Source organism: Myotis brandtii, unplaced genomic scaffold, assembly GCF_000412655.1.
Source record: "Myotis brandtii unplaced genomic scaffold, ASM41265v1 scaffold384, whole genome shotgun sequence".
NCBI lineage: Eukaryota > Metazoa > Chordata > Mammalia > Chiroptera > Vespertilionidae > Myotis > Myotis brandtii.
The window spans coordinates 507,770-534,025 of NW_005364745.1; the positions used below are offsets into that span (position 1 = coordinate 507,770).

General features: G+C 44.6%; 1 protein-coding gene across 1 annotated transcript in view; it reads left to right on the top strand.

The window, feature by feature from the left end:
* FYB (FYN binding protein) overlaps positions 1-26,256 on the top strand; it is a 137,705-nt gene that overhangs the window by 44,299 nt on the left and 67,150 nt on the right. The window contains exon 2 of the mRNA XM_005872570.2: positions 10,507-11,644. Within this exon, the coding sequence (XP_005872632.1) occupies positions 10,507-11,644 (1,138 nt within the window). The remainder of the gene's footprint in view (positions 1-10,506; positions 11,645-26,256) is intronic.

A 26,256-nucleotide genomic window follows, 5' to 3' on the forward strand; every position in this document is an offset into this window, starting at 1 on the left:
CTGTCTCTAGGTTCTGTCTCTAGGTTCTGTCTCTAGGTTCTTCAGCCAGGTTCTCTCGCTAGGTTCTGTTTCTAGGTTCTGCCTCTAGGTTCTCTCCCTAGGTTCTGTTTCTGGATTCTGTCTCTAGGTTCTCTCCCTAGGTTCTGTTTCTGGATTCTGTCTCTAGGTTCTCTCCCTAGGTTCTGTTTCTGGATTCTGTCTCTAGGTTCTCTCCCTAGGTTCTGTTTCTGGATTCTGTCTCTAGGTTCTCTCCCTAGGTTCTGTTTCTGGATTCTGCCTCTAGGTTCTCTCCCTAGGTTCTGTTTCTGGATTCTGTCTCTAGGTTCTCTCCCTAGGTTCTGTTTTCTGTTGTCTTGTTACATCTGTATTTATACCAGTTGACCCTAATCCCGTCAATTTCCATTCCAAAGGTTAGGGCGTTGTTTCTTATCTCCATTGGCGCTGGAGCCGCCGCTCACAACCACTGCCCTTGTGCCCACAGCAGCCTCATGGCCCACAGTTCCTTTCAAGGTGCACAAATTCGTGCACTGGGCCCTTAGTAAGTGCATAATACCAAACTCCAGAATTTTTTGCTAACTATTCAAGTGCACATGTTTGGGGGGCAGACTGTTGAGGTCATTGTACCCTGGGAATAAGTGATCTTAATAAAACACAGACTTTACACTAGATAGTGGCAAAGTGCCACACACTGGAGCTAGGTGTCACAGCACCCTCAGAAGAAATGAGTGGATAGTGAAGACCCAGAGTAGCTGAAGCCGTCACGCACCTGGGAAAGGTGAGGGGGCGTGGGAAAAGGGAGGCTAGGTGCTGAGAACAGGATATACACCACGAAAGGCTAGAAATTTTGAACATCACAACTTTAATGAGAAACGGTGCAACCCACAGTAAAGAGCCATGATGCGAGAGATGAGCAAACTTGCTTGTCTCATGGTGGAGTCTTGTTGCTATGACTTATAGGGGAGAAACAGTGAGGTCAGAGGTGTGAGGTGACTATGTTTTTAATCCTGATTACTCAATACTGAATGCAGTATCTTCAAAGAGTAAAAGGAGAAGAGGTAGAGTGGGAATGGAGGAAGTTAGAGAGAAAGGTGCACAAATTCGTGCACTGGGCCCTTAGTAAGTGCATAATACCAAACTCCAGAATTTTTTGCTAACTATTCAAGTGCACATGTTTGGGGGGCAGACTGTTGAGGTCATTGTACCCTGGGAATAAGTGATCTTAATAAAACACAGACTTTACACTAGATAGTGGCAAAGTGCCACACACTGGAGCTAGGTGTCACAGCACCCTCAGAAGAAATGAGTGGATAGTGAAGACCCAGAGTAGCTGAAGCCGTCACGCACCTGGGAAAGGTGAGGGGGCGTGGGAAAAGGGAGGCTAGGTGCTGAGAACAGGATATACACCACGAAAGGCTAGAAATTTTGAACATCACAACTTTAATGAGAAACGGTGCAACCCACAGTAAAGAGCCATGATGCGAGAGATGAGCAAACTTGCTTGTCTCATGGTGGAGTCTTGTTGCTATGACTTATAGGGGAGAAACAGTGAGGTCAGAGGTGTGAGGTGACTATGTTTTTAATCCTGATTACTCAATACTGAATGCAGTATCTTCAAAGAGTAAAAGGAGAAGAGGTAGAGTGGGAATGGAGGAAGTTAGAGAGAGGGTTTCACATCATCATATTCTGTGGAGTGAGTTTCCAAAATAGTATCCGTCTCTTTTTGTGGAATCTTCCATAATCCTCCATTTCTACTGTCCAGTTTTTACTTTCCTCACGTCCAACTGTGGATCCCACACTGACAAGCAGCTGCCACCTATCTTGATTCATTTGTTGAGTCTTCCTCTTCTAAGCTGTTCTCCTCACACAGGACTTTTCACATGCTGGGAAGGAAGTCTCTAGAAAACCCCACAGCGCCTCATACCCCTGCCCCCACCCCGCTCCATGCAGACCATACACTTTCAGTTTCTAACTTCTCGTCAAGGACAGACGGAACTTGCTGCCCCGACTGGTGTGTGTGTGTGTGTGTGTGTGTGAGAGTGTGTGTGTGAGTGTGTGTGTGAGTGTGTGTGTGAGTGTGTGAGTGTGTGTGTGTGAGTGTGAGTGTGTGTGTGTGTGAGTGTGTGTGTGTGTGTGTGTGTGCGTTGATGTGGGTTCAGAGGGATTTGGTGCTGAAAAAAAAGGGAACATAATATTTTTGTTTTCCATGTCAAACAGTATCTCTCTGCCATCAAAAATTTTTGTTTCAAATGTCACGTTTTTAGCAAAGTGAGTTTTCTTTTGCTGCTTCATATTATGAAAATAGACTAAGTGCAAGAAGTAGTAAATGAAATTAAGATCTCTTTGAGGTGACAAAGTTGGAAGTACAGGGAAAATGACAGGACTTATATTATGACGTGTGTACGTTAAATATTACCCTCACATCCAAGTAAGTCATTAGTAAGATATCAATGAAGACAATTTTCAATTATCTCCATGTTCACTAGTCAAAATCTAAATGACTCTCCTCCAATTTGGTATATTTAATTAATGCAGGGTAAGTGAACTATATCCTAAGCAAATATAAACTAAATTTGCTGAAAATTATATAAAAACAGAATAACAAAAATAAGTGTTTTCAGGACTGTTTTTGGTGTTCTCTACTCTCTACATCCTGTCACCATTCCATCAGCATCAAGAAGCCAAAAACTTATAGCAAAACAAACTCCAGAAACACATACAAAGTCACATTAACTTCCTCATCCATTTATGCATAAGCCATCAAAGTCAACACTGTGTGCAAAAGCAATTTGGTGGGATAACCAGGCAGAAAAGGCTACAATTTGTATAATGATGGTGACTTTCAAGCTCTTGGTCTTTAAAGACAGAGTGTACACAAAAGCCTAACTGATCAATACACATGAGAGTTCAAGGTGACGCAGTCTGCGCAAGGTGGGCCATCACCATCTAAGCCAGTGGTTCTCAACCTTCCTAATGCCTCGACCCTTTAATACAGTTCCTCATGTTGTGATGACCCCCAACCATAAAATTATTTTCGTTGCTACTTCATAACTGTAATTTTGCTACTGTTATGAATCATAATGTAAATATCTGATATGCAGGATGTATTTTCATTGTTACAAATTGAACATAATTAAAGCATAGTGATTAATCACAAAAACAATATGTAATTATATATGTGTTTTCTGATGGTCTTAGGCGACCCCTGTGAAAGGGTCATTTGACCCCCAAAGGGGTCGCAACCCACAGGTTGAGAACCGCTGATCTAAGCTAACCAATTGCTGAACCATCTTGCTTTCTCATTTCAATCTACCCCAGAAGAGAGAACCAGAAGGAGCCGGGAAAGGGTCAGAGGAGCAGGTGCCTGAACTAACACGCAGGGCATGATGGTAATGCAGGGACATCTGCAGAGGTTTTCTCAGGCCATTTCCTGAGGGAACCCCGAGCACATGGCTCCCAGAGAGACCCCCCGCTGAGCTCTGCCAGGTGTTTTCTCCTTCCTGCGTTACACCTGAGAGCACAGAGCTGGCCGCTGGGGTTGCCTGCCGTTCCATCTCCACGCTCACAGGTCCGGGGTTGTCACAACCAGGGCCAACCCTGCTGCCTCTGCCACCTGCTCCTCCTGCCTGTGCCCTGGCCCAGTCGGCAACAGCCTGCTCCTGCACCAACAACACAATTTGTGGTGAGAGGCATGTTCCCACATCCTCTTGAAGAGGGGCCTGGTGCTGTCTCCAGCCTCAGAGGCTTAGCCAACTGGAATCCTTCATATTAAAACTAGTGGCTTTGGGCACGTATTTGTGCACATTGAAAGGAAATTAATTAGCAGAAATATTTTAATATCTCTATTTGCCCTTTCTCTATAATAGAAGTGTCAACCAAATTTACGATCGACAATGACAGATCGAAACACACACATGTGATTGGTGCCAGCGAGAGCTTTATGTGCATCGTGCATGCACGAGTCAATGTTTATGTTTAAATTGCTAGTGCGTGTCATATGTACCGGCCGGTCTGTCGGTCAAACAGACGGCTAGTCAGTCACTTAACCTTTTATATCTATAGACAGTTCCCTTTCCAAGTTTACTAGGTATAGCAAATCAAGTCTCTTTAGAGAAAAAAGACAAGTTACCACTCTGTGTGTGTGTGTGTGTGTGTGTGTGTGTGTGTGTGTGTGTGTTCAGAGGACATGATCATGAGGAACATAGCTGTTACTTTATCTGACCTAGACAACATAAACCAGTGAGGCTGAATATTATGGCAGCTCAGACAGCTGCTTGAGTCTATTACACATTCTTACGAGCCTCTTTTCTACCTCAGGGCTGTTAAGTTATCTGGCTTTACAAAGAGCCTTGTCGCTTCCCAGTCTTTTTGTGATACCTTCTGGTCAGTCCTTGGCCGAGTGGATCCTAAGTGTGAGCAGCATGAGCCATTGCCCCAGCACTCCTCACCTGCTGATTTCCCCTCTTCCATACACCCTGATTCCAATTTCTGATGACTGGGCAAGACTGGGACTCACTTCCTGGAACATTTTCTCTTTACATCTGCACCTCCTTGCAGCCTCTTGTTATCCCCTGAGGCCACTACTCCTGGGCTCCTGTTCCTGGAAACAGTGGCAGTGGTAATCAGCTTTTCAGACCAAATAAGTTAGGGGTACTGACATGTTATCTATAATATTAAAAGCGTAATGTGCTAATTAGACCAGACGACCTTCCAGACAAAGCCATGGCTGCCCGGGTCCCGGGTGCCTGCCAGCAGCCAGAGGGAAGCCCAAGTCCTGGGTGCTGCTACTGGCGGGAGGGAAACCCAGGTCCCGGTGCCGGAGGGAAACCCGGGTCCCGGTGCCAGAGGGAAGCCGGTGCCAGCAGCCAGGGGAAGGAAGGCCTACTCTTGCACAAATTTCGTGCATTGGGCCTCTAGTCCAACATAACAATAAAATAATTTAAAAAAACCCACACACAGCAAAATTGATTAATGATGAAAGAGAGACAGAGACAGAGAGGAAGGAAGGAAGGAAGGAAGGAAGGAAGGAAGGAAGGAAGGAAGGAAGGAAGGAAAAAAGATATCAGTTTGGGTAAACTATTGATATTTCCTGTCTCTTAATTAAAAGCATTCATGCAATCAAGTGAAATTTTCTTCTCTTTTTCAATGGACTTTATCTAGGGAATATTGAATGAATTGTGAACTTGAAGTTGTGGTTAGAAATAAATGATAAAGATTTATTCAAGGGTCTTAGAGTTTGTAGACTGAGAACACAGCTAGGCAAAAACCCAGATGTTTCAAAGAAGAAAGAGAAGTTGAGGTTTTACTGTAAAAAGTGCATTCTTGAGAATAATCAGTCCTGCATTTATTAGCCTGAGATTGGTCCAGGACAGTTATCAGTCAGATGTCAGTCAGTCTGGATGAGGGATGCCAGGTGGTCTAGAGCAGCGGTCGCCAACCTTTCGGACCTCACGGACCACCAGTTGGCGACCGCTGGTCTTGAGGATGGGTACCAGGAGCTCTGGTCATGGCCTGTGGTCTGGACAATGGATGGCAGATAGCGTGGTTAGGTGAGTCCTTCAAGGGGTAGTCAGGTTGTCTGGATGTTTGATAAATGTCCAGCTATGTATGCAGACTGTGTCACAATACTGGAAAAGGTAAAAAGGTTTAAGTGCCAGGCTAGTTAGAACAAGAATACAGTCTGTCCCCATGCCTCAGCCCTCATAGTGGGAATAATTCAGTAGCTTGGGTAAAGGGACTCCAGGTTATGTACTCCCTGTCTTCACTCTTTCCTCAGGGAAAATAACAGCACCCATAGCACGGCCCGTTCTCCTCATGCTTTAATGACAAAAGTGACACAAACACAACTTAAGGGGTGAACTCAGGCTTCAAAGTTATTTTATATTCATTCCGTAGCCACAACCCATGGATGTTTTTATTTCCTGTGTGCTTTACAAAATGACACTCTACAGAAATGAGACTTTTGAAGATAAGAAACTTTAAAAACAATCTCTAGTTGTAGCCTTTGTATTATTTAGTTTTTATTTATAGGTTTTAGAATATACTCTATTATAAAAAAATGAAAAGCAGACTTTTTGTACAAATTGGCAATTATAAAAATAGTCACATGGACATAAAATACAGCACAGAGAATATAGTCAATAATTTTGTACTAACTGTGTATGGTGTTAGGTGGGTACTAGACTTATTAGAGTGATCATTTTGTAAGTTATATAATGGCTAGTCACTATGTTGTATACCTGAAACTAATATTATATGTCAACTGGAATTGAAAAGATAAAAAATATATTATTTTTAAAAAGCAAACATTGCCCTAACTGGTTTGGCTCAGTGGATAGAACGTCGGCCTGCGGACCGAAAGGTCCCAGATTCGATTCCAGTCAAGGGCATGTACCTTGGTTGCAGGCACATCCCCAGTAGGAGGTGTGCAGGAGGCAGCTGGTCGATGTATATTTAAAAAATAAAAAAATAAAAATAAAAAGCAAACATTGATAAGGTGTCTTCATATCACTGTTATACAATTATACATTGTTCCCACCCTAGTTTCTAAGTAAAAAGAGCCCTAGAAAATGAAATGAATGTTCAACCTACAATGAAGTCAAGATAGGAGAATGTCAAAAAAAAAAAAAGTTAAATCATGTTTGACTTTCTATCATTAAGGAAGAAATCTGGCTAATATTGTTCCGATTAATGGTTAATCTGGGTGTTAAAATTTTATCTAATAAACTTATTAACGGTGATAATTACAAAATAACCTCTAAAGCTAAGCAGTCAGTATAAGTGATTAAATAGTTGTAAGTCCAGGCTACTTGATTTGCCAGACATATTAGTAAGTTACATTTCTTCAGTAACAACGTAAGAACTTGCTCTTTCTTAACCTATCCTTCAACATCTAGTGAGAGGTTTCAGAATGTGCATAAACTAAACTCAAACATACTAACTCTATTATGTTATCCAGCGGTATTTGCCTCAGTTATAATTAAAATTAGGACACAATAGTAACAACTATAACTTCACAACATGGTCACCTGAAGGAAATGATGTTATGTGACAGGTGAATTAGAAAATACAACGAGGGCAGACAAGCAATTCTTGATTGCATAACATTACACACAATAAACCATGTAATCCTCTTTTGGAAAACAAACCCTGTGAGAAATAGATACGGTGATTATTTGCATCTTATGGGTGAAGACAGCTTAGTAGGTAAATCGCATGGCTAGTAAATGGGAAAGTCAAGGTTTTAAGCCAAGTCGATGATCCCAGAGCCTGTGTCATTAAACAAGACGCTGACCTGCCTCCTGGGCCTGGCTTGACATCTGAGACAAGTTCCAATGGCAAATCAACCACTTCCATATTTTCTAAATTAAAACCAGGACGTGGAGTTTGACAATGGGTTAGTGTGTTTTTCTGGGGTTTCCCCCATGAAATTCGAGATGTGAAGTTGCTAGCACTAAGTAGGAACTCACTTAAATCCCTTGGTTTCTGTTCCTCACCGACCTGGAGGAGGAGGTGGACTAGGTGATTTCTACAGCTTGACTTGCTGCATAAAAAGAGCAAACCCTCCTATGTACCAGGCACTCTTCCATGTATTTATGAATATTACTTTATTTATTCTTCCTAACAGCCACCCTATCACAGGGCCTTATTCCCACCACAGAGGTGAGCAGATGAAGGCCCAGGGAATTTTTGTTCCTTGCCCTAGATTAAATAGTTAGGAAGATTCAAACCCAGCCGGTCCGGCTCCTGAGCCAGTGTTATTAACCACTCTGCCTTGTGGCCTCTTGTTACAAAATCTAGAACAAGTTATAGACCTAGAGTAAGTCTAGAGTGAAAGCATGCTTCCCCATGGTCTGGCTCCTGAGCCTGTGTTATTAACCACTCTGCCTTGCGGCCTCTTGTTACAAAATCTAGAATAAGTTATAGACCTAGAGCAGTGATGGCAAACCTTTTGAGCTCGGCGTGTCAGCATTTTGAAAAACCCTAACTTAACTCTGGTGCCGTGTCACATATAGAAATTTTTTGATATTTGCAACCATAGTAAAACAAAGACTTATATTTTTGATATTTATTTTATATATTTAAATGCCATTTAACAAAGAAAAATCAACCAAAAAAAATGAGTTCGCGTGTCACCTCTGACAAGCGTGTCATAGGTTCGCCATCACTGCCTTAGACAGTGGTTCTCAACCTTCTGGCCCTTTAAATACAGTTCCTCATGTTGTGACCCCCAACCATAAAATTATTTTCGTTGCTACTTCATAACTGTAATGTTGCTACTGTTATGAATCATCTAGAGTGAAAGCATGCTTCCCCAGAAACAGACTTTCTTCCTGGTGGTGAGCAAATTCTGGTGTTGACACTTCTTTATGCTGCTCGTGCTCAGGTTTGAAGTTCTCTGCAGCTTCCATCTCCCTGAAGGCACAGGGCGGTACTTGTCTTCTCCTCCCCCCCAGCCCCACCCCCAACACCCAAACTCTCCCTGGTCTAGGCCTTCAGGGATCGATTGGATAGACTGAGGACCTGAGGGAATCATGGGGCTCAAGAGAGGCAAGGTAGAAAACATGATGTTTTCAGAGACTCGGCTATCGGGTAGTAAACTAAAGGAGCAAAATTCAAGCTGGAAACTATTTCTCTCATCTGGTTTTCATCACCTGCCCAGGTTCCTTACCCCCAATCCGCAAATACACACGGGCTGCATTTTGGCAGGAGACAAGCTCCTGCTGAGGGCATCATTGCTTTGAAAATCACTGTTCACAGGATTCAGCTCAGTGCCCACCTGAATTCCCCAAATCTGTATGAAAAGCCTGACCTCGGCCCAGGTGTTGGAGGACACAAAGAGGAATGAGACAGGTTCTGGGTTTCGGAGCCTCAAGGGACCTGAGTCTGCATCCCTCTGCCCACAGTTCCTGGCTGTGCGTCCGTGAATGTGCTACTTCACATTCCTCGTGATAAGAGTTCCCATCTAATGAGCCCCTGTTGTGGGCCAGGCAGGCACTTGACAAATTCCATCTCTACTGTGCATGACAATTCCGGCAGGTCTGTGTCATCAGCCCCATGTTATAGAGGATGCCACGGAGGCCCAACTAATAAACTAGGATTCCAACCAAGTTCTCATGATCTTTCCACTATGTCCTCTTGCAGTTTTAACCTCACTTTTCTTTCCTGGGAAATGGAGTTAGGTATTGCCATCCCCCCAAAGGAGGAGATGAGCCACACAGGTACGAGCATGATTCAGAATCAAGCACACATATGTACACACTACACGATGGTTCCTACTATTATGAAAGGAAGTCACACTTGTATCACATGTACAAGTGTCTGAAGTGATACAGCAGTTAAGAGGACCGAGCAAATCTCCCCAACCGGACAGGGTCTGGTTTTGTGGTATTCAAGTGGGCCCTTGGGAGATGAAACGTGCTTGGGTGTGTGGCAATGGGTGGCGGGGGTGGGAAGGAAGAAAACGTTTTCTAGGTGAATTTGAAAGCACGGAAATAGAAATGGTGATGGCCACATGTGTATCTCCAATGTGTGTGTGTGTTTTTTAAAGCTTCCGATTTTCAAATATTCTAAAAGAACTAGAATATTCTCGAACTTGCTTTTGAGAGACAGACCAAACACACTATAAATTCTACCAGATTACGTGGGACTATACCCACAGAGAAGGCTGAGTGCCTGCTCTCTTTACTAAGCAATAGACAAGAAGGACAGACACTCTGAGAAGGAGTGACCAGTGTCATTATAGAAGAGGCAAGACCGGAGAAGCTAGAAGGCAGGACATGAGACTTCCCAGTCAATCTCTGCATCCTTGTCACCTCCCCTGAGTGCCCCAGACTGTGTCCCCTAGACAGGACCAGTCCTGGGATGGAAGACAAGCTGCCCACTAGACTAGTTCCAGTTAAATCATTAGCATGAAATAGAAAAGTCAGTAGGAAAACTCTTTTTAGTACTTACACATAAAATGAGTGGGTATTTCTGCCACGTCTCCCTGTTAGCAGACTGACCTGAAATGTGGGTGGTCAAGAGAACTCCTGCGAACCACAGAGATGCCGAACAAGGCCATGCACGGAAAACATGCAACCCACGGGCTTACTTTCATTTTTTAAGTGCAGTTTCTATTTAAGAGGCTCATCAGTGAAATATGGAAGAAGTCGTTTGTTAGAGACTCCCATATTTTTTCAAGTGAAATAAAGTAGACAAACACGAAGGGAAAGGTAAATTCAACAAGCTAGCGAGAGAAACACTGGCAGGAAAGGGAAACAATGAGTTGTGACAAACAAAAATGAGCATGTCAGTCTCAGACAACCCCAAAAAGTGCATGCACACGCACCCTCCCCCTTCCAGAAACTCTCACAACTTATGTTGCCATAGAGGAAGGCCAGTGTTACAATATCTCGCTACCCAATCAGCAGCACCGCCGGCCTCAAACCAGGAAACCCTGTCAAGTGCAGCATTTTCAACTGTGAAGGGCGAGCTGTTCTCACTGGTTTTTGTTCCCCATGCTTGTAGGATGGAAAAGCAGATGTGAAGTCTCTCATGGCGAAGTTCAGCGCAGTGGGCGACCCCACGGAGGAGGTCTCGGCCAGCAGCCGACCCTTCAAGGTCACCGGGCAGAATTCCCCCTCAGGACTCCAAGCCAAAAAGAACTTCTTCAACAACCAAGGAAATGCCAGCCCTCTGACGGGACCCAGCAACGTGCCGAAGTTTGGGGGCCCAAAGCCACCTGTGGGGGTGAAACCTCCTCCTGAGGAAAAGCCGGAACCGGAGCCCAAGCCCCCGTTTCTGAAGCCCGCGGGAGTGGGCCAGAGATTTGGATCCCCGGCCCCCAGAGAGCCCGAGGGGAGAGCGGCCTTTCTGAGACCCGTCGGCCCCAAGCCCAACCCGCCCAGAGAAGATGCCAAGCCCGTGTTTCCCCGGCCTCCTGGGAACAAGCCGTCGCTCCACGGTGGTGTCAACCAAGACCACGACCTAAAGCCACCAGGCCTGAAGCCCAGGTTTCCCCCTGCAGCCCAGGAAAGTGACCAGAAGCCAGTGTTCCCTAAGTTGTCTGGGGTGCAAGGCAAGTTTGTGTCAGCCTCCCAAGACCAGGAGCCCAAGCCCCTCTTCCCCAAACCCCCCTTCGGCCCGAAGCCATCCCCCAGTCTCGATGACCCCCACGAAGGCGAGAGCTCCACTAAGAACGCGTCTCCACTCAGAGGACCCTCGGCCCCCACAGGAGTCAGGTCTAAAACAGGCTCTTTCAGGCCAGCGAGGGAAGACCCAGACACGAAAGACCAAGGAGGCGAGACGTCAAGTTCACCTTTCCCTGGAGTGGTCCTGAAGCCGGCTGCCAGCAGGGGAGCCCCAGGCCTCTCCAGAAAGGCCGAGGACAGGAGAGAAGACAGGAAGGTGGATGCTGCTAAGAACGTGTTCCTGGGCAAGATGAGCCAGGAGGAGCCGCCTGCCTTGCTCCCTAAGACACCTTCTAAGGTGACGATGGCCGGGCCCTGGGGCCAAGGTCAGGAAAAGGAAAGGGGAGACAAGAGTCTCGCCACCCCTAAGCAGAAGCCCCTGCCCCCCTTGGCTGTCCTGGGCCCCCCTCCACCGAAGCCCAGCCGACCCCCCCACGTGGACCTGGCCAAATTCCGAAAAGCTGCTCCTGCAAACAGTAAGTGCTCCTCTCGTTTCTACTTCACGCGTTTGCTTCCCCAGCAGCAGGCATCTTCGCTCCAGGGGGAAGCTGGTGATGAGGAAGGATCCATCCCCGAGCTGCTTTGGGGGTGACAACCTCTTTGGGATGGTTTGGCTTTGGTGTGGGAGCTCTGAGAGGGAGGGCTGGCTTGGGGGGTGGAGGCAAACTCATCCATTTGATTTGATACGTGGTTTCGCTTAATGATCATCTTTTCATTGACTTCCTTAGTTTAGTTTCATTTCTGTTGAATGGGACGGTGGTGTGTCACTTGTACTACCCCTAAGGAGTTAGACGGACAGATGAGCCAAACCCTAAGGTGGCGATGCTCACGTGGGGGCGATTTTGACACCCCGGGGACATTTGGCAAATGTCTGGGGGGCACTTTTCATTGTCACAGCGGGAGGGTGCTACTGGCATCTACCGAGCAGAGGCCAGGGACACTGCCACACACCCTACAATGCACAGGGCAGCTCCCCATGACAGTTATCCAGCCCCAAATGCCAACAATGCAGGGTTCAGAGACCTCCTCCCAGGGACTATAAATGCCCACAACTCCATCATGTTTCCTAAGCCCAACATTCAAATAAGAGGGCATCAGGGCCCTTGCGAAACGGCACTTTCTGTTTTATGTCCAGCTGCTTCCTATTTCTCAATGTAAAGCTCTCCGAACTTCTCTGATTCATAAAGTAATACATAGCTCGGATAATAAGCCAGAAAAGGGGTACATTCTTCTTCTGGGGGGACAGCGCATTTTCTAGCAGAGAGGTTACCACAGTTCTATGGCACATGCCATCATTTGATCCTGAGGGACTTGGTAAAGAGTTGTAACTCTGCATAGCCATGAGAGAAACTCACTTGTGCCTGAAATGATGAGTATTTTAGGCAAATAATGTGTAACTGCTGTGTATTGGGAGGGCAGGGCTGGTGTTGACAAGTGACCACACCACTACTGGACATATTTTTTTCCTTACAAAAGCATGGTCCGATTAAAGCTGCTCTAGGCATAAGGTTATTCTTCTTTTTTGGCTTCATAGAAGTATTTTGCAATCAATCTGTGATCTTCCTGAGATCAGCATTTTCAGTGTTGATCAACAGATTGGTGACCCAACCTGTCGTTAATCTATCATGCAGAAAGCAGGTGTGCAATGACCCCAGGATCCGCACCTTCTGGAAAGACTCAGGCTTGTTGCACTGTGTCCTCCTCATCTGTCACCTACCCGTTTCAATACTGGTCCCTAATTCAGAAATGTTCGTTTGGGGAAGACCTTCTACAAGGCCCCTTCTTATCTCTCTTTCCTAGTTTCTCTGTATCTCCGGTGTTAAGACGTGCTGCCACTCGCTCCATTTCATGGCTCCGCTTCACGCCAAGGAAACTGTGCTGAGGCCCAGCAGGAATCCTTGGGCGCTTGCTCCCAGTCCTCCCTCGCTGTTTCCTACCGGGATTGGGTGGTGGGACCCCGTTACCTGGTGTCATGCTATTGAATGAGTTCTCACAGATGCTAATGGAGTCCTCTTGCTGGCTCTGCAGTCCTGTCAAGGTCAGCATTGAGCTGATTTTCAGTGCAATGTAGCTCCCAGGGACCCAGGCACAATTGCTCAGTATTCGAGTTGATTCTTGCCTTTCTCTTTCCCTTTACAACCCTTTCCCCCCGTCCTCACATGCCTCCCCACTGCACAGGTGCCCCACCACACCGTTTGGATTCTAAAACCTCTCATCAGTGTACCCCACTTCCGACCTCTGGGCCCTGGGTGTATATTATGTTCCAAAATGGACCCCATTCCCTCTTCACCCACCTTTTCCACAAATCAGAAGTCAGTCCTTAATCTAAAGTGACCTCCAGTTGGCGTCAGGATAAAGCAATCTGTTTCATAAATTTAAACTCTGAATAACATCCCTTTAAAGCACTCACTTTTTTCAATTTGTTTTTAAATAGAAATCACATCTAGCTCAAAAACACAGCAAGTGTAAAAAGGTGTAAAATGGAACATCGTGAAAAGGTGTCGTCAGTCCTTTCCTGCCTTTTGCTGAGTCTTCCCAGCCTCAGCCCCACAAGAACAACCACTCTTCTACTTCCCCCTCCATCCAAAGTTTGTTTATGTTTGCACAACAAATAGAAATACAGATACTCGCCACCCCCTGATTTTTACTCAACAAGTAGAATATTATATGCAATGCTCTGCTCTTTGTTTCTTAAAAACACTGATAAACCCTGTATGTCTTTCCACATTTTAATGAGAGGTAACTGATTATTCTTTAAGCTGCACAGTATTCTGATAACTGGATGACTCACCTAATTAATTTAACAGTTCATATTGTTTCCAAACTTTTGCAGTCAGAACATTATACAGAAAATAGTCTTATATATGTATCATAAAATAAGCATTTATTTTCTGAACACAGAGAATTTCTTAATAGGCAGATCTGCTACCCTGGCTGGTTTTGCTCAGTGGATAGAACATCGACCTGTGGACTGAAGGGTCCCAGGTTCGATTCTGGTCAAGGGCTCAATCCCCAGTGGGGGGTGTGCAGGAGGCAACCGATCAATGATTCTCTCTCATCATTGATGTTTTTTTCTTTCTCTCCCTCTCCCTTCTTCTCTGAAATCAATAAAAAGATATTTTTTTTAAAAAAAAAAAGTCAGGTCTGCTGACTCCGGATCCTACCACTACTATTTTCCTTAATCACACTAAGCAATTTAGCATTCCATCTAGGGAGGTTTAAAAAATACCAGAATTAGAAAGCATATAGTGTCCAAATTAACTAAAGCTTCATCAAATCATTTTGTAGGCTTTCAAAACTCTAAAACTATTTTCTTAGCCTTCCCACCTGATTCTTTCCCTTCAAGATTCATGTCCAATTCCTTAAACCTCATCTTCAGATCTACCCTCCGTCTTTATCATCTTTGTCCAATATAGTAACCATTAAAAATATTTATCCCTTATTGAGGATATGTTATATATCTGATACTCATTACCCTGTTAATGCCAATGAAATGGAAATTCTGTGAGGTTAGGTAACCTGCCCCAGGCTGCACTGCGACTGAGTAACAACAGACTTTGTTCTCCCTCTAGAGCCCAGGTCCCCATCGCCATCCTCTCTTCTGGGCTCCCTCTCTTGAAACACATGATAGGGATAGAATGAGATAATAAACTAAGCATAAATGAAACCCAAAGAATCCCCATTCTTCTCCCTCTCTTTGTCTTTTGGTTGAAACAAGTCTTTTTTTTTTTTACTATAAATACCACTATAAGCTTCATGAAGACAGACCAGTCTGCTTACCATTATTTATTTGGAGCCTAGAAATAAAATATTCCTGTTAGTTGCTCAGGTTTGTCTTCCCACCAGAATCTCTTTAAATCAGAATTTAAGATTAATACTCTCTATAGCTTAGCAATTCTTTTTTCAACAACTAGATAACCCTTGCCAATAGCCTGGTGCTCGATTGGATCGAGTTGCTATGCAAAATGGATAGTATGCACAGAGTCCTTATTGTAGATTTTCAGCTGATTTTCTTGTAAACCAGAAGCTTGAATATAACATGGTGCTTTTCTGAGTATGGAGCTAATACCCACCCCCCGCCCCCCACCCCCAGCCTGGAACCATTACAGGTTACAAAAGGCCCAACATTTTTTTAAAAATCCAAAATATCAGAATGTTCTTTGAACGAACATTTCTCCTGGCCCCTTTCGGTTCCCAGGCCGGTGGTGAAAGGACCTCCTCCCAGTGTCCCGTGCATGCCTGGCCCACACAGCCTGGCTTGTGAGGAAGCCCTGGCCATCTGTGGTTTGTGTGTAGGAGTGAGCAAGCCCTGCTGGGAAAGAGTCCACCCAGTTTTGTTTTGTTTTTTCCTAGTCTTGTTCTTAACACTGGGGAGAAAGTAAGACCCATCTTTCCTGTGTTGACTGTAAGAATGACCAGTGAAGCATCTTGACAACCTAAGGGGCAAGGTCAAGTTCCAGATGGCTTAGCAATGGGCTAATGGGGTGACTGACCCCTCCTCAGCTACCTGTGTGTCACTCTAATCCAGTGATGGCGAACCTATGTCACGCGTGTCAGAGGTGACACGCGAACTCATTTTTTTTGGTTGATTTTTCTTTGTTAAATGGCATTTAAATATATAAAATAAATATCAAAAATATAAGTCTTTGTTTTACTATGGTTGCAAATATCAAAAAATTTCTATATGTGACACGGCACCAGAGTTAAGTTAGGGTTTTTCAAAATGCTGGCACGCCGAGCTCAAAAGGTTCGCCATCACTGGTCTAATCCATGGACAGCGGTTTTGAACCAAAAGGCCTCTGGCCTATTTTCACCGGCAAGTGACTTGTTTCTAGGAGGGGTCAAGGTTTTCCTTCATAGACCCCGAAGCTGTGGCCTTTCTTCTTCTCTGTAGTCTCCCTTCACGTGTACTCTCTATTCTTTCTATCGGCGTGTTGCTCCCAGCCAGGGCAGGGCAAAGGGATTCACTGCTCAACCACATTTGAGAAACTCGGGGACAGGTGGAGTCTTACACAGCGTTTTTACACGTGAGTGCGCACTGGAGTCTAAGAGCAAGGTACCAAACAAGCAGATACTTTTTCGGAAGCATCGCACACACGGGGCTCTTTTCAGAGCACTGGGGAGCTGGGGGCGAAGCTCTGTGGGGCGCAGCCTGGAGTGGGACGTCATCTAAAGGATGGCTCAGCTTCGGTGGCAACAGACACTCCACAAGCTGTTTGCTGTCATTTTCCAGGAGCCTGGTGCATGCTCTGTGGCTGGCGTACACCCATACCTTTAGCTCTAGCCCAGCGGTTCTCAACCTGTGGGTCGCGACCCCTTTGGCGGTCGAACGATCCTTTCACGGGGGGTCGCCAAAGACCATCCTGCATATCAGATATTTACATTATGATTCATCACAGTAGCAACATGACAGTGATGAAGTAGCAACGAAAATAATTTTATGGTTGGGTCACAACATGAGGAACTGTATTTAAAGGGCCAGAAGGTTGAGAAGCACTGCTCTAGCCCAAGCCCGGGCTATTTCACTCACCCTCCTGGATCCCTGGGAAAGCTGTGTTCTGTGAGACCTGTTGGTCGTCCCTGTATCCCTGGCTGAAACTTCTGAGGAAACACTCACTGTCAATCTGGCAGCTTACCTGGTTCAACTCCATAATAGAAATGCCTTGGGGAGAGCCTGCCCTTCCTAATCCCACAGGTCCAAGGTCAGATCTTAAGAGCTGACTACTTTCTGTCTTCTAAAGCTCTCTCTTCTGCTCTTCTCAGATAAACCAGCTCCCCCATCTGCCCTATTAAACAACCTGCCCTCTGTGGCATTATATGCCAACAGCATCCTTTGGGCTTTTATTAGCCAATGTTTTTGTCATATTCATAAGCAGTCTACATGGTCTTTATTTTTATTTTGTGGCATTTCATTTTACCGAGGACAAGTCTGAGACCATCCTGAATGTCTATCTTTGAAAATGATTTACTTTTCTATCTAGAATCCCAAAGAAATCTCTGTTCTTGAGGTTTAAAAACTTAGCCAATATGTGCCTGTGTCAATCATTCTATCATCAATGTCAATCATTCTGTCATCATTCTAAACTTGTGTCAATCATTCTGTCATCAGTAGTTTCTGAGAGATGATGTTCCTCTGAGCTCAGGGGTTTTCAGCTCCACATGCAGAGGGGTCACACCATTTTTGTGACTGATGGATGATAAATGCATCTACTTGCTCTGAACCAGGGTGATACACTTGTCTTCCCTTGAGAGCCGCGCTTTGAGTCCTGATATTGCTTTTAATCCACTCTTCTGTGGAGGGAAGGGTAGCTATGCTGGTCTCGAGGGCAGTCCTTGCTGGAGATCTAGACTCTGTTCCATTATCTGAGGCCTCATGCAGTGCCTGGTACCACGGCCAGGTCACCATGACAGCTCAGCCCCCTCTGCCTCTGCTGTGACCCTGTCGCGGCACTTAGGGCTTTTTTGCTAGAACTTTCCCCTTGACCAAGCTGTTCAGTCACCCCTGAGTTCATGCCTCTGGGCTGGAGCGTATTAAGGAGAATGCAGAGGTTTTTCTAGGATCACTGTCTCTGCAGTGCTGCTCCTGAGCCTGGGAGCACAGGGGAAGCTCCACTCGCCTCCCATGGCACCAGAACCTTCGGCCTCCTCCCTTAGCCACCACGTTTTGAAACGTATCCAATGAGGTTATTTTCCTTTGCCTGTGTGGTGACCACTAGTGAACTTGAGATAATGCTTATCTTGCCTTATTTTGTTTTCACTATTTTATTTGGGAATTGGAGGAAGAACATGCCAGAAGTTCCCTCCCTCATTATTTAATACCAGCTCAATATTTCCATTATAATCCAGGGTGAGCAATATTCTAAAAGGACCATCAGTTGGCCCCTCCACAATTGGAACAGAGGAAACGCACATGAATTGAGTGCCCACAGCCAGCCTGGTTTTGCATCCTCTGGCCTATGTTTATTAGTCAAGGACTTGGAGAACCACTCCTAACCCCTCTCCAAGTCTCCTATTCTGAAGAATATTCTGGACACAATCACGGCAGGGCAAGGGAGAGACCCAGGGGCTTGAGGGAGCTTCACCTCTGGGCTGTGGATAGCACCTGACCTCTGCTCACCTGCAAATTTCCAGACAGCAGTCCTATTATAAGCCTTTACCAGACAGTCAGTTTATGCTGAGACTAGGAGAGGAAGGGAATACTGGATGGGAAAATGAGCTGAGAGAAGGAGAGGGCCACTGGGGTTGACATATGGGGGAAGACACCTTACTTCTCCTCCGGCCTAAGTCATCCTGCCTTTGAGAAGGCCCCTCAGCAGGGTTAGGTTCTCAGTTCCCTGCTCAGTGCTCCATTTGGTCTTTGATTTCTTTTTTCTTAACCGCTCAGATGCCAGATAGTCTTTTAAAATTGATGTGAGCACAGCAATAATCCACACACCATTTTATTTATAGGGAAACATTTTCTTACAGAGATATTCACCCTGCTTATAAGAGGGACAGTCACTTTTCTTAGTTATGGAAGAGAAATTTATGTAAAAGCTCGTTTGCAGCAACATGCCATGATTTACCCCATGGTAACAACTTCCTGTGATCAAGAGGCAGGAGTTGGTATGTTGTTAAGCCACTTACAAAGGAAAATATAGAGATACTAGAGGCCTAGTGCACGAATTCTTGCACCGGTGGGGGTCTCTCAGCCTGGGTGTGTCTGCAGGAGGTTGGCCAGCTGGAAAGGGACCACGGGAGAGCTCCAGGGAGTATCCGACCCATCTCACCCAGTCCTGATCGGCTGGACCCAGCAGCAAGCTAACTTATCAGTTGGAACATCTGCCCCCTGTGGTCAGTGCATGTCATAGCAACTGGTCGAACAGTTGAACGGTCAGACACTTAGCATATTAGGCTTTTATATATATACTAGAGGCCTGATGCACAAAATTTGTGCATGGGTCCCTAGGCCTGGCCAGGGCAATCGGGGTGCCTCCACTGTCACCTGCCTTGACCAGCCTGGCGCCACACACTTGCCGCCACCCCCCTCCCCCCCACCACCACCTTCAGTCATTTCCCTCTGCGAGAGGCAATCGGAGGGCCTGATCCCCGCCTCCCCTCCACCACCACCTCCAGTCATTTCCCTCTGCGAGAGGCAATCGGAGGGCCTGCGGGCTGGGGGCAGCTCCTGCATTGAGTGTCTGCCCCCTGGTGGTCAGTGTGCATCATAGCAACCAGTCGTTCCACTGGTCATTCTGCCATTCAGTCAATTTGCATATTAGGTTTTTATTATATAGGATAGATTGCCAGTCAACTGGCATTATTTCAACATTAGTAGCATTTGTGCTAGATCCAAGAAGATTTGTACATAAACAAATACTTTCTTTTACAGTGGCTGAAATATGAAAGGCATGAGATGCTATAATGTATGCCAAATTGGATCAATATTAGTTCATTCTTAAACTAATCATACAACCCATGAAGGTAAAAACATTAAAATGAAATTCCAATTACTTGAGAAAGGAAGGAGGAGATTAAAAGGAAAGTCAGGTCTCAGAATCAAATACATAAAAGCTCTTTCTAATTTACTTCAATTGTGCTTATACACATAAAATCAAAAAACAACAACTAGATAAGAAGAGTGAAACGAACGTCTTCTCACTGGGCAGGGATGCCTTGCTTCATAGAACCTGCTAAAATAACTTCTAAGCCCAGTCAAATAAAACCCAAAGTGAGTTTGAGTGTTAAAGGACTGGGAAATACAATGAGCTACCCATAATGTGCAGTTGCCACTAACGGTCCTTCTTTGTCTTGTTGGAAACTATTTCTGAATGTGGGTTCATAGTCTAAAAGCACCTCTTTGTGCATATGGCTTTTATTTAAGAAAATGAAATTAACTTTTATACAAGAATAACTCAGGAGTAGAAACCCAGCTACCCATTTTTATGAAGCTATCTGGAAATTTATAAGAACACACAAATTCATATCCTTTTAGAGAAAGCACAATTATATGGTATGATCTGGCTCTAAAGCCCAGGGAGCCATCTAGAGCACTAAAGTAGTTGCTTTTCCAACATATGAGAAAGAAAGAAGAGAGAAGTAGCCCAAAAGTTGGAGAATTTAACTGCTATGTCAGCATTCGTAAATAGACAAGAAGCATATGCTGTTCTATTTCAATTGCTACTAAAGAAAAACTATTAGGTTTTGTGCTGTCTGGCATAGCAAAGGTAGAAAAAAGCATCTAGAACACCCAATGGCTAGAGATACTATCAGACAAAAGTAACCGAAGATGAGACATCTGGTTATAGAAAAAAACCTGAACAAAAAAACACACACACAAAAAAACCATGTGAGGTTTTTCTTTCCCCAAAGTCAGAACCTGCACGGAGAATCAGCTGTTTGTGTTTATTCAACAGTTGGAGTATAGCTGCTGACTGCACAGTGCGGTGGCTCGTTCTACCGCTGGCGTGCTCCCGGCCCCTGGGCCTGTGCTCCTGGCCACCAGCCTGTGCCTCCCAGGGCTGCCCACAGGTGTGTTGAGACAAAGAGGGGCAAGGAGAAAGCTTCTCTCCACTTAACACTGCTCTCTCTTCTTGATTTTCTTACAATCCTCTGAATAAGCTAGCTCCCTGTATTTCCCAAAGTAATTGTGTGGTAACGCCAAGCAACTAAAAATCTGTCTTAAAAAAAATGGCTGGGCAGATGTATAGCACAGATAGCCAAAGTGAGTTAGAGTATTTGTTCCTCTTATGCTGGAATAAAAAATGCTTAACTATTATTACGTGGTGAAAGAATCCTAGATTTAAAAAGCCCCCCAGTAAGTGGTTTGTTTTCAAACCCTACAGTATTTCCTGTTTCTCTTCCCAATTGTCACCCTGAAGAAGCTGGGGTACCCCTTGCATGTACTCTCAGTTCCTGAGGATCTAGACTTCAGCCTCTCCAGGACCCTGTTTCTCCCTTAGTTCTGGTTCACCTAGATTGGGTAAAAAAGCTACACACACACACACACACACACACACACACACACACACACACACACACCTTGACTTGCTCCTCAGCCATTTTTTTTCAAAAGCAGTTTGATGTAGAAGAGAAATAAGGCAAGTCTATAAAATACATTTCAGTCATTCGTGTTACTCTAAATTAAAGACAATTTTCTAGATCTAAGCAGGAAACCTCCCTATTTTATAGAAAGAGGCTGTCTTTGAGTTCTTAATCCTCAGGGGGAGGAATAACTCATCCTCTGGCTGAGTGGCCTGCAACCAATTGAGGTTTCTAGACCTTCTGCCAGATCTCTACCTCCCGGTTGGGAACTTCTACTTTCCCCACAAAGTCTGAGTAATTATCTAATGGACCGACTGTGGGGGTGGACCATTACAAGGTGAGGTAGTATCTTAGTCAGTTCAGGCTGCTATTACAAAATTACCATAGACTGGGCAGCTTAGAAATAAGGGAAACTTATTTCTCACAGTTCTGGAAGTTGATAAGTTCAAGGTCAAAGCACTGACAGATTCAGTGTCTGGTGAGAGTCTACCTCCTGGTTCAAAATGATTGTCTTCGCACAGTGTCCTCACATGGCAGAAGGGACAAGGGAGTTCTCTGGAGTCTCTTTTAAAAGGACATTAATCCAATTCATGAGGCCTCCACCCTCATGACTTAATCACCTCCTAAAGGCCCCACCTCTTAGCACCATCACATTGAGGGTTAGGTTTCAAGATATGAATTTGGGGGGCACAAACCTTCAGTCTATGGCAGACATCCTGTGCCACCAGGCCTAGGAAATGACCTTGACCCATTGCCCCGACCATCTGTCTCCCTTTTATTTTCTTGCTTTCTTCTTCATTCTCATCTTCTAAGCTAAGATTTTTTTTTAAATCTTGTTCTTTTCCATTTCTCCATACCATCGCCACAAATTTCCTTTCTTCTGAGTCAGTGAAACAGGCTAGTAAAACCCACAGAAAAAATGCTGAGGGTTATGGAGGCATGTGACCAAAGAGGCTGCTGAATTCTGAACTAAGAAAACATGGCGAATTCCATGTGCCGTCACGCCTTTGAAATGGAAAAGCTAAGGTAGGAAATAAAAAAGCAATTGGCATGGTCTTTAAAAATCTGGATCAAGTTAATTTCAAACACCAGCCATGTCTAATGGAAAAATCTAGTAGTCTCCACAGATCAATGAAGGACCAAGTGGTTTGAATTCTCAGGCTCACTTCTGACTTTCAGTTCCTGCTCTTTCTGCCTGGGATGGGTTTAGGAATTGCCTGACTGACCCTGTGCCATACCGCAGTCACCCCAACAAGACAGGGTGCTTTTCCTTAGTTCTCACTGCAAACCACTCACTGAAGGCATGTTTGTGTGCATGACAGACTTCACTGAAGGGGTGAGGAGGCAGGAGTTTACGTTACATAGAAGCTAGAAACTTGAGATGGCATGTGGGCCACAACCCTTTTATTTATTTATTTATTTGTTTATTTATTTATTTATTTATTTATTATTTTTAAATATATTTTTATTGATTTCAGAGAGGAAAGGAGAGAGGGAGAGAGATAGAAACATCAATGATGAGAGAGAATCATTGATTGGCTGCCTCCTGCACATCCCCCACTGGAGATCAAACCTGTAACCTGGGCATGTGCCCTTGACTGGAATCAAAACTGGGACCTTCAGTCTGCAGGCCGACGCTCTATCCATTGAGCTAAACCTACTAGGGCACCACAAACTTTTTTTTTTAAAGCAGTTAAGTATTTGCAACTCGGGCTCCTGTCCCCTCTCCCATTGCTCACCATTTTCCTTCTTTTCCTCATTTCTTGATTCCCCCTTCTCAATGGCTAAGAAAAATAAGGACATTTTCTTCGTTTTTTTTGTTCAGAATAGCCTAACTGTCTCTAACCCAAAGCCTTAAACTCAGCTGTGGTCTTCCTTTGCATATAAGCAGATGTTTCTTATTCAAAGGTATCTTCACCACCTCTTCTGGGAGTGGAAGGAGATAGTTGAAAGGGATAGCCAGGTGGGAGGAAGTGGTTTTATTTTGTATTGCTACCGATATTCATCATATTACTAGGAACAAGCTACTGATGAATAGAATGCATCCAGGAAAAGTTTGGTCAATCCTGATAGACGTACAGTATCTGAATTCTTCCAAATGGGTGTGATAATCAGGTTGTTTTCTCCTCTTAGAAGATAAGAGCGCTGGAGAGTGGCTTTCTTTTGCCAGACCTAGAATTTGAAAGTATTCGGGCTCTTTCTGGATTAAAATATTACAAGGACTCCCATGCAAACCAATGTCCCTTACATGTCTTCCTGGTCATTGTAACACTAAATGGGTCTCTAAGGAGAGAGCCAAAATGGATAGACATTCTGACCACCAATATGTATGTCATATTCTCAGAAGGACAAGAGAACATCAAAATTGGGCCATAATTTCAAAGGTTATCAAACTTAAAATTTCATAAGAATGCCCCCATAGTTCCCAGGAACCACCCAGGGATTGGAATCGCTATCAACATCACCAGGTGGCTCGAAGGTAGGTCATTCTTGGGCCACAATGAGAAATACTGCAGTCTAAGAGAATGACTACACTAGGTCCAGGGGTAAAGGGGATGATGGAAAGAGGTAGGGTTTCTAAGCCCCAGGTATTTTTCTGAAAACAAAACAAAACAAAACAAAATACCATGAGATAAGATACTAGGAGTTAGTGATTATATCAAAATATGGAAATGAGTGAGTGACCTGTTTAAGCAAACAGGTAGGATCCTATGGTTGATCTTAAAAATTTGCTTAGTTAGGGTCGGTGCCAAGGTGCTATTCAAATATCTAACATCTGTATGGCTGGTACCAGAGTCCTAAAAGTCCTTGGCTATGTCAGGCTTAACCTTTTAGTTGCTGGAGCATAAAGAGGTCCAGGGATCTCTAAGGAATCTCTGGAGCCCTTAGAGCAGCGGTTCTCAACCTGTGGGTCTCGACCCCTTTGGGGGTCGAATGACCCTTTCACAGGGGTTGCCTAAGACCATGGGAAAAGACATATATAATTACATACTGTTTTTGTGATTAATCACTATGCTTTAATTATGTTCAATTTGTAACAATGAAAATACATCCTGCATATCAGATATTTACATGACGATTCATAACAGTAGCAAAATTACAGTTATGAAGTAGCCATGAAAATAATTGTATGGTTGGGGGTCACCACCACATGAGGAACTGTATTAAAGGGTCGCGGCATTAGGAAGGTTGAGAACCACTGCCTTAGAGGGAGGTAGCTAGTTTAGTATTTTGACAGTTAGTGGTTAAATTGTACACACCCTGACCACCAGCCTAGAACAAGGATTTTCAACCGGTGTGCCCCAAGAATTTTTAAAACATGCAATCCCTGATTATTTAGTCAGGGGCACTGACCTCTTTTCCCTTAGATTGTCAAATAAAAATATGACAGCAGCCAACACAACAATAGCTGTCTGGTATAAATGAATCAAAAGTATACCTATTTTTTTTCTCAGATCAGCAAAACACAATATATTTTTGGTGTGCTGCAGGATAGTAGTAAAAGGTTGAAAATCGCGGAACCAGAAGAGTTCCCCACATAGAACTCTGGAGTCAAGGACTCCTGCCACTCTCTCCCTCTCTTTCCTTTCTACCCTTTTCCTCCTCTCTATTCCCTTTTATTTTTATTCCTTTTCTCAGTTTCTGCCTTGCATTGGCCTTCAGGTTAGCTCAGCATAGTCTTTTTCACATGACACATATAATTGCTATTCCTTGAATTAAAAACCAACTATGGCGGTCCTCAAGGTGAAGAAAAAAATCGAAGTGCTAAGATAAACAGACTTTAAAAACATGAATAAGTATGTATCGCTGTAAGAACTGCTGCTGTGACAGAGGCCAGAATGACAAAGGAGCCCACACCCCTGCCCATGTGACCACACTTGTTCCCTTGTAAGGTCTCCGTGGCTGGTGATAGCCCCGCCCTCGCCCCGCCACTGAAACTGGGCAGGAGGGCTCAGGGCTGAGCAGAGTTAAATCCCCTGGGTGTTTCTATGCTGTGAGTCTGATCAGCACCCAAGTGCAGCTGCACTGGCCTGGTTACCCCACTAACCAGGTAACTCATCCCTTGGTAACACGCCCTCTTTTTCTTCAACAAGGTTAGTGTATCTAATCTTCAAAATAGGCCCATGTTCCTGTAGCACATAAAAGAAATGAAGTCAATGCGAAAGACAGGTAGGCAGTTGTCCTTAACTAAAGGGTGCCTCTATTTTGTGTAACGCTTTGCAGTTGATCTTCAAAGGCACACGGTTTGCAGGAGAGCACCCTCAAGTTTTGATGCTGCAGACAGATCCCCGCATCTGTGAGCCCCATGATGAAAGGGGAGGGTGGATGTGGCATTGATAAAAACAGACATTTGTTCAGGCTTGTCGCTGTATTTTTGTAAACTGGAAACTTTTGTTAATCTCTCCGTGAAGTTGATAAGAGAGCTTGCTGCCCGCACTATCAGCACTGATCTAGGAGAAGCTCTATGCCCTGTGACACAGGAGCGCTCTTCATGGTCTTGAAAAACCAGGCATTGACACATTGTTTTGCACCAGGGAGAGTTCAGAGCAGATGCTTTGTGCCTGGGGTCCAACCAAGCTCCGCCCCTCCCTCTGGGACCCACGGAAGGTTCTTAGCCTCTCAAAGCCTCACTTTCCTCATCCGTTAACGTAAGTAGATCCTGTCGTTGGGTTATTATGAGGATTAAATGGAACTGTGGCTAACATGATCACGTTTTCTGATATGGTCACAAAATTCGTCTAGAGAATCAGTTTTTAATACGTTACTATGTTGTTTCTAAAAATTGAAAATTCACTTTTCTTCTAAGTTGTCAAATAGGACTGGGTTTGCCATGAGATGACATAAGTTTCATCATGTCAAAATATCTCTCCTGACACCAGTTACAAAATTTCCTTTTTACCCATCGTTTCTCAAGGCAGTGTTTTTCCCCAGTGTGGCCTGTAGACTATCCACGTAGGAATAAGATTTTTAAAAACTTAAGATCACCGCCCCCACCCCTCCCGCTCCAATTCTACCATTACTAGCCAATTCTACCAACCCCCTTCCCAAATCAGAACTTCTGATT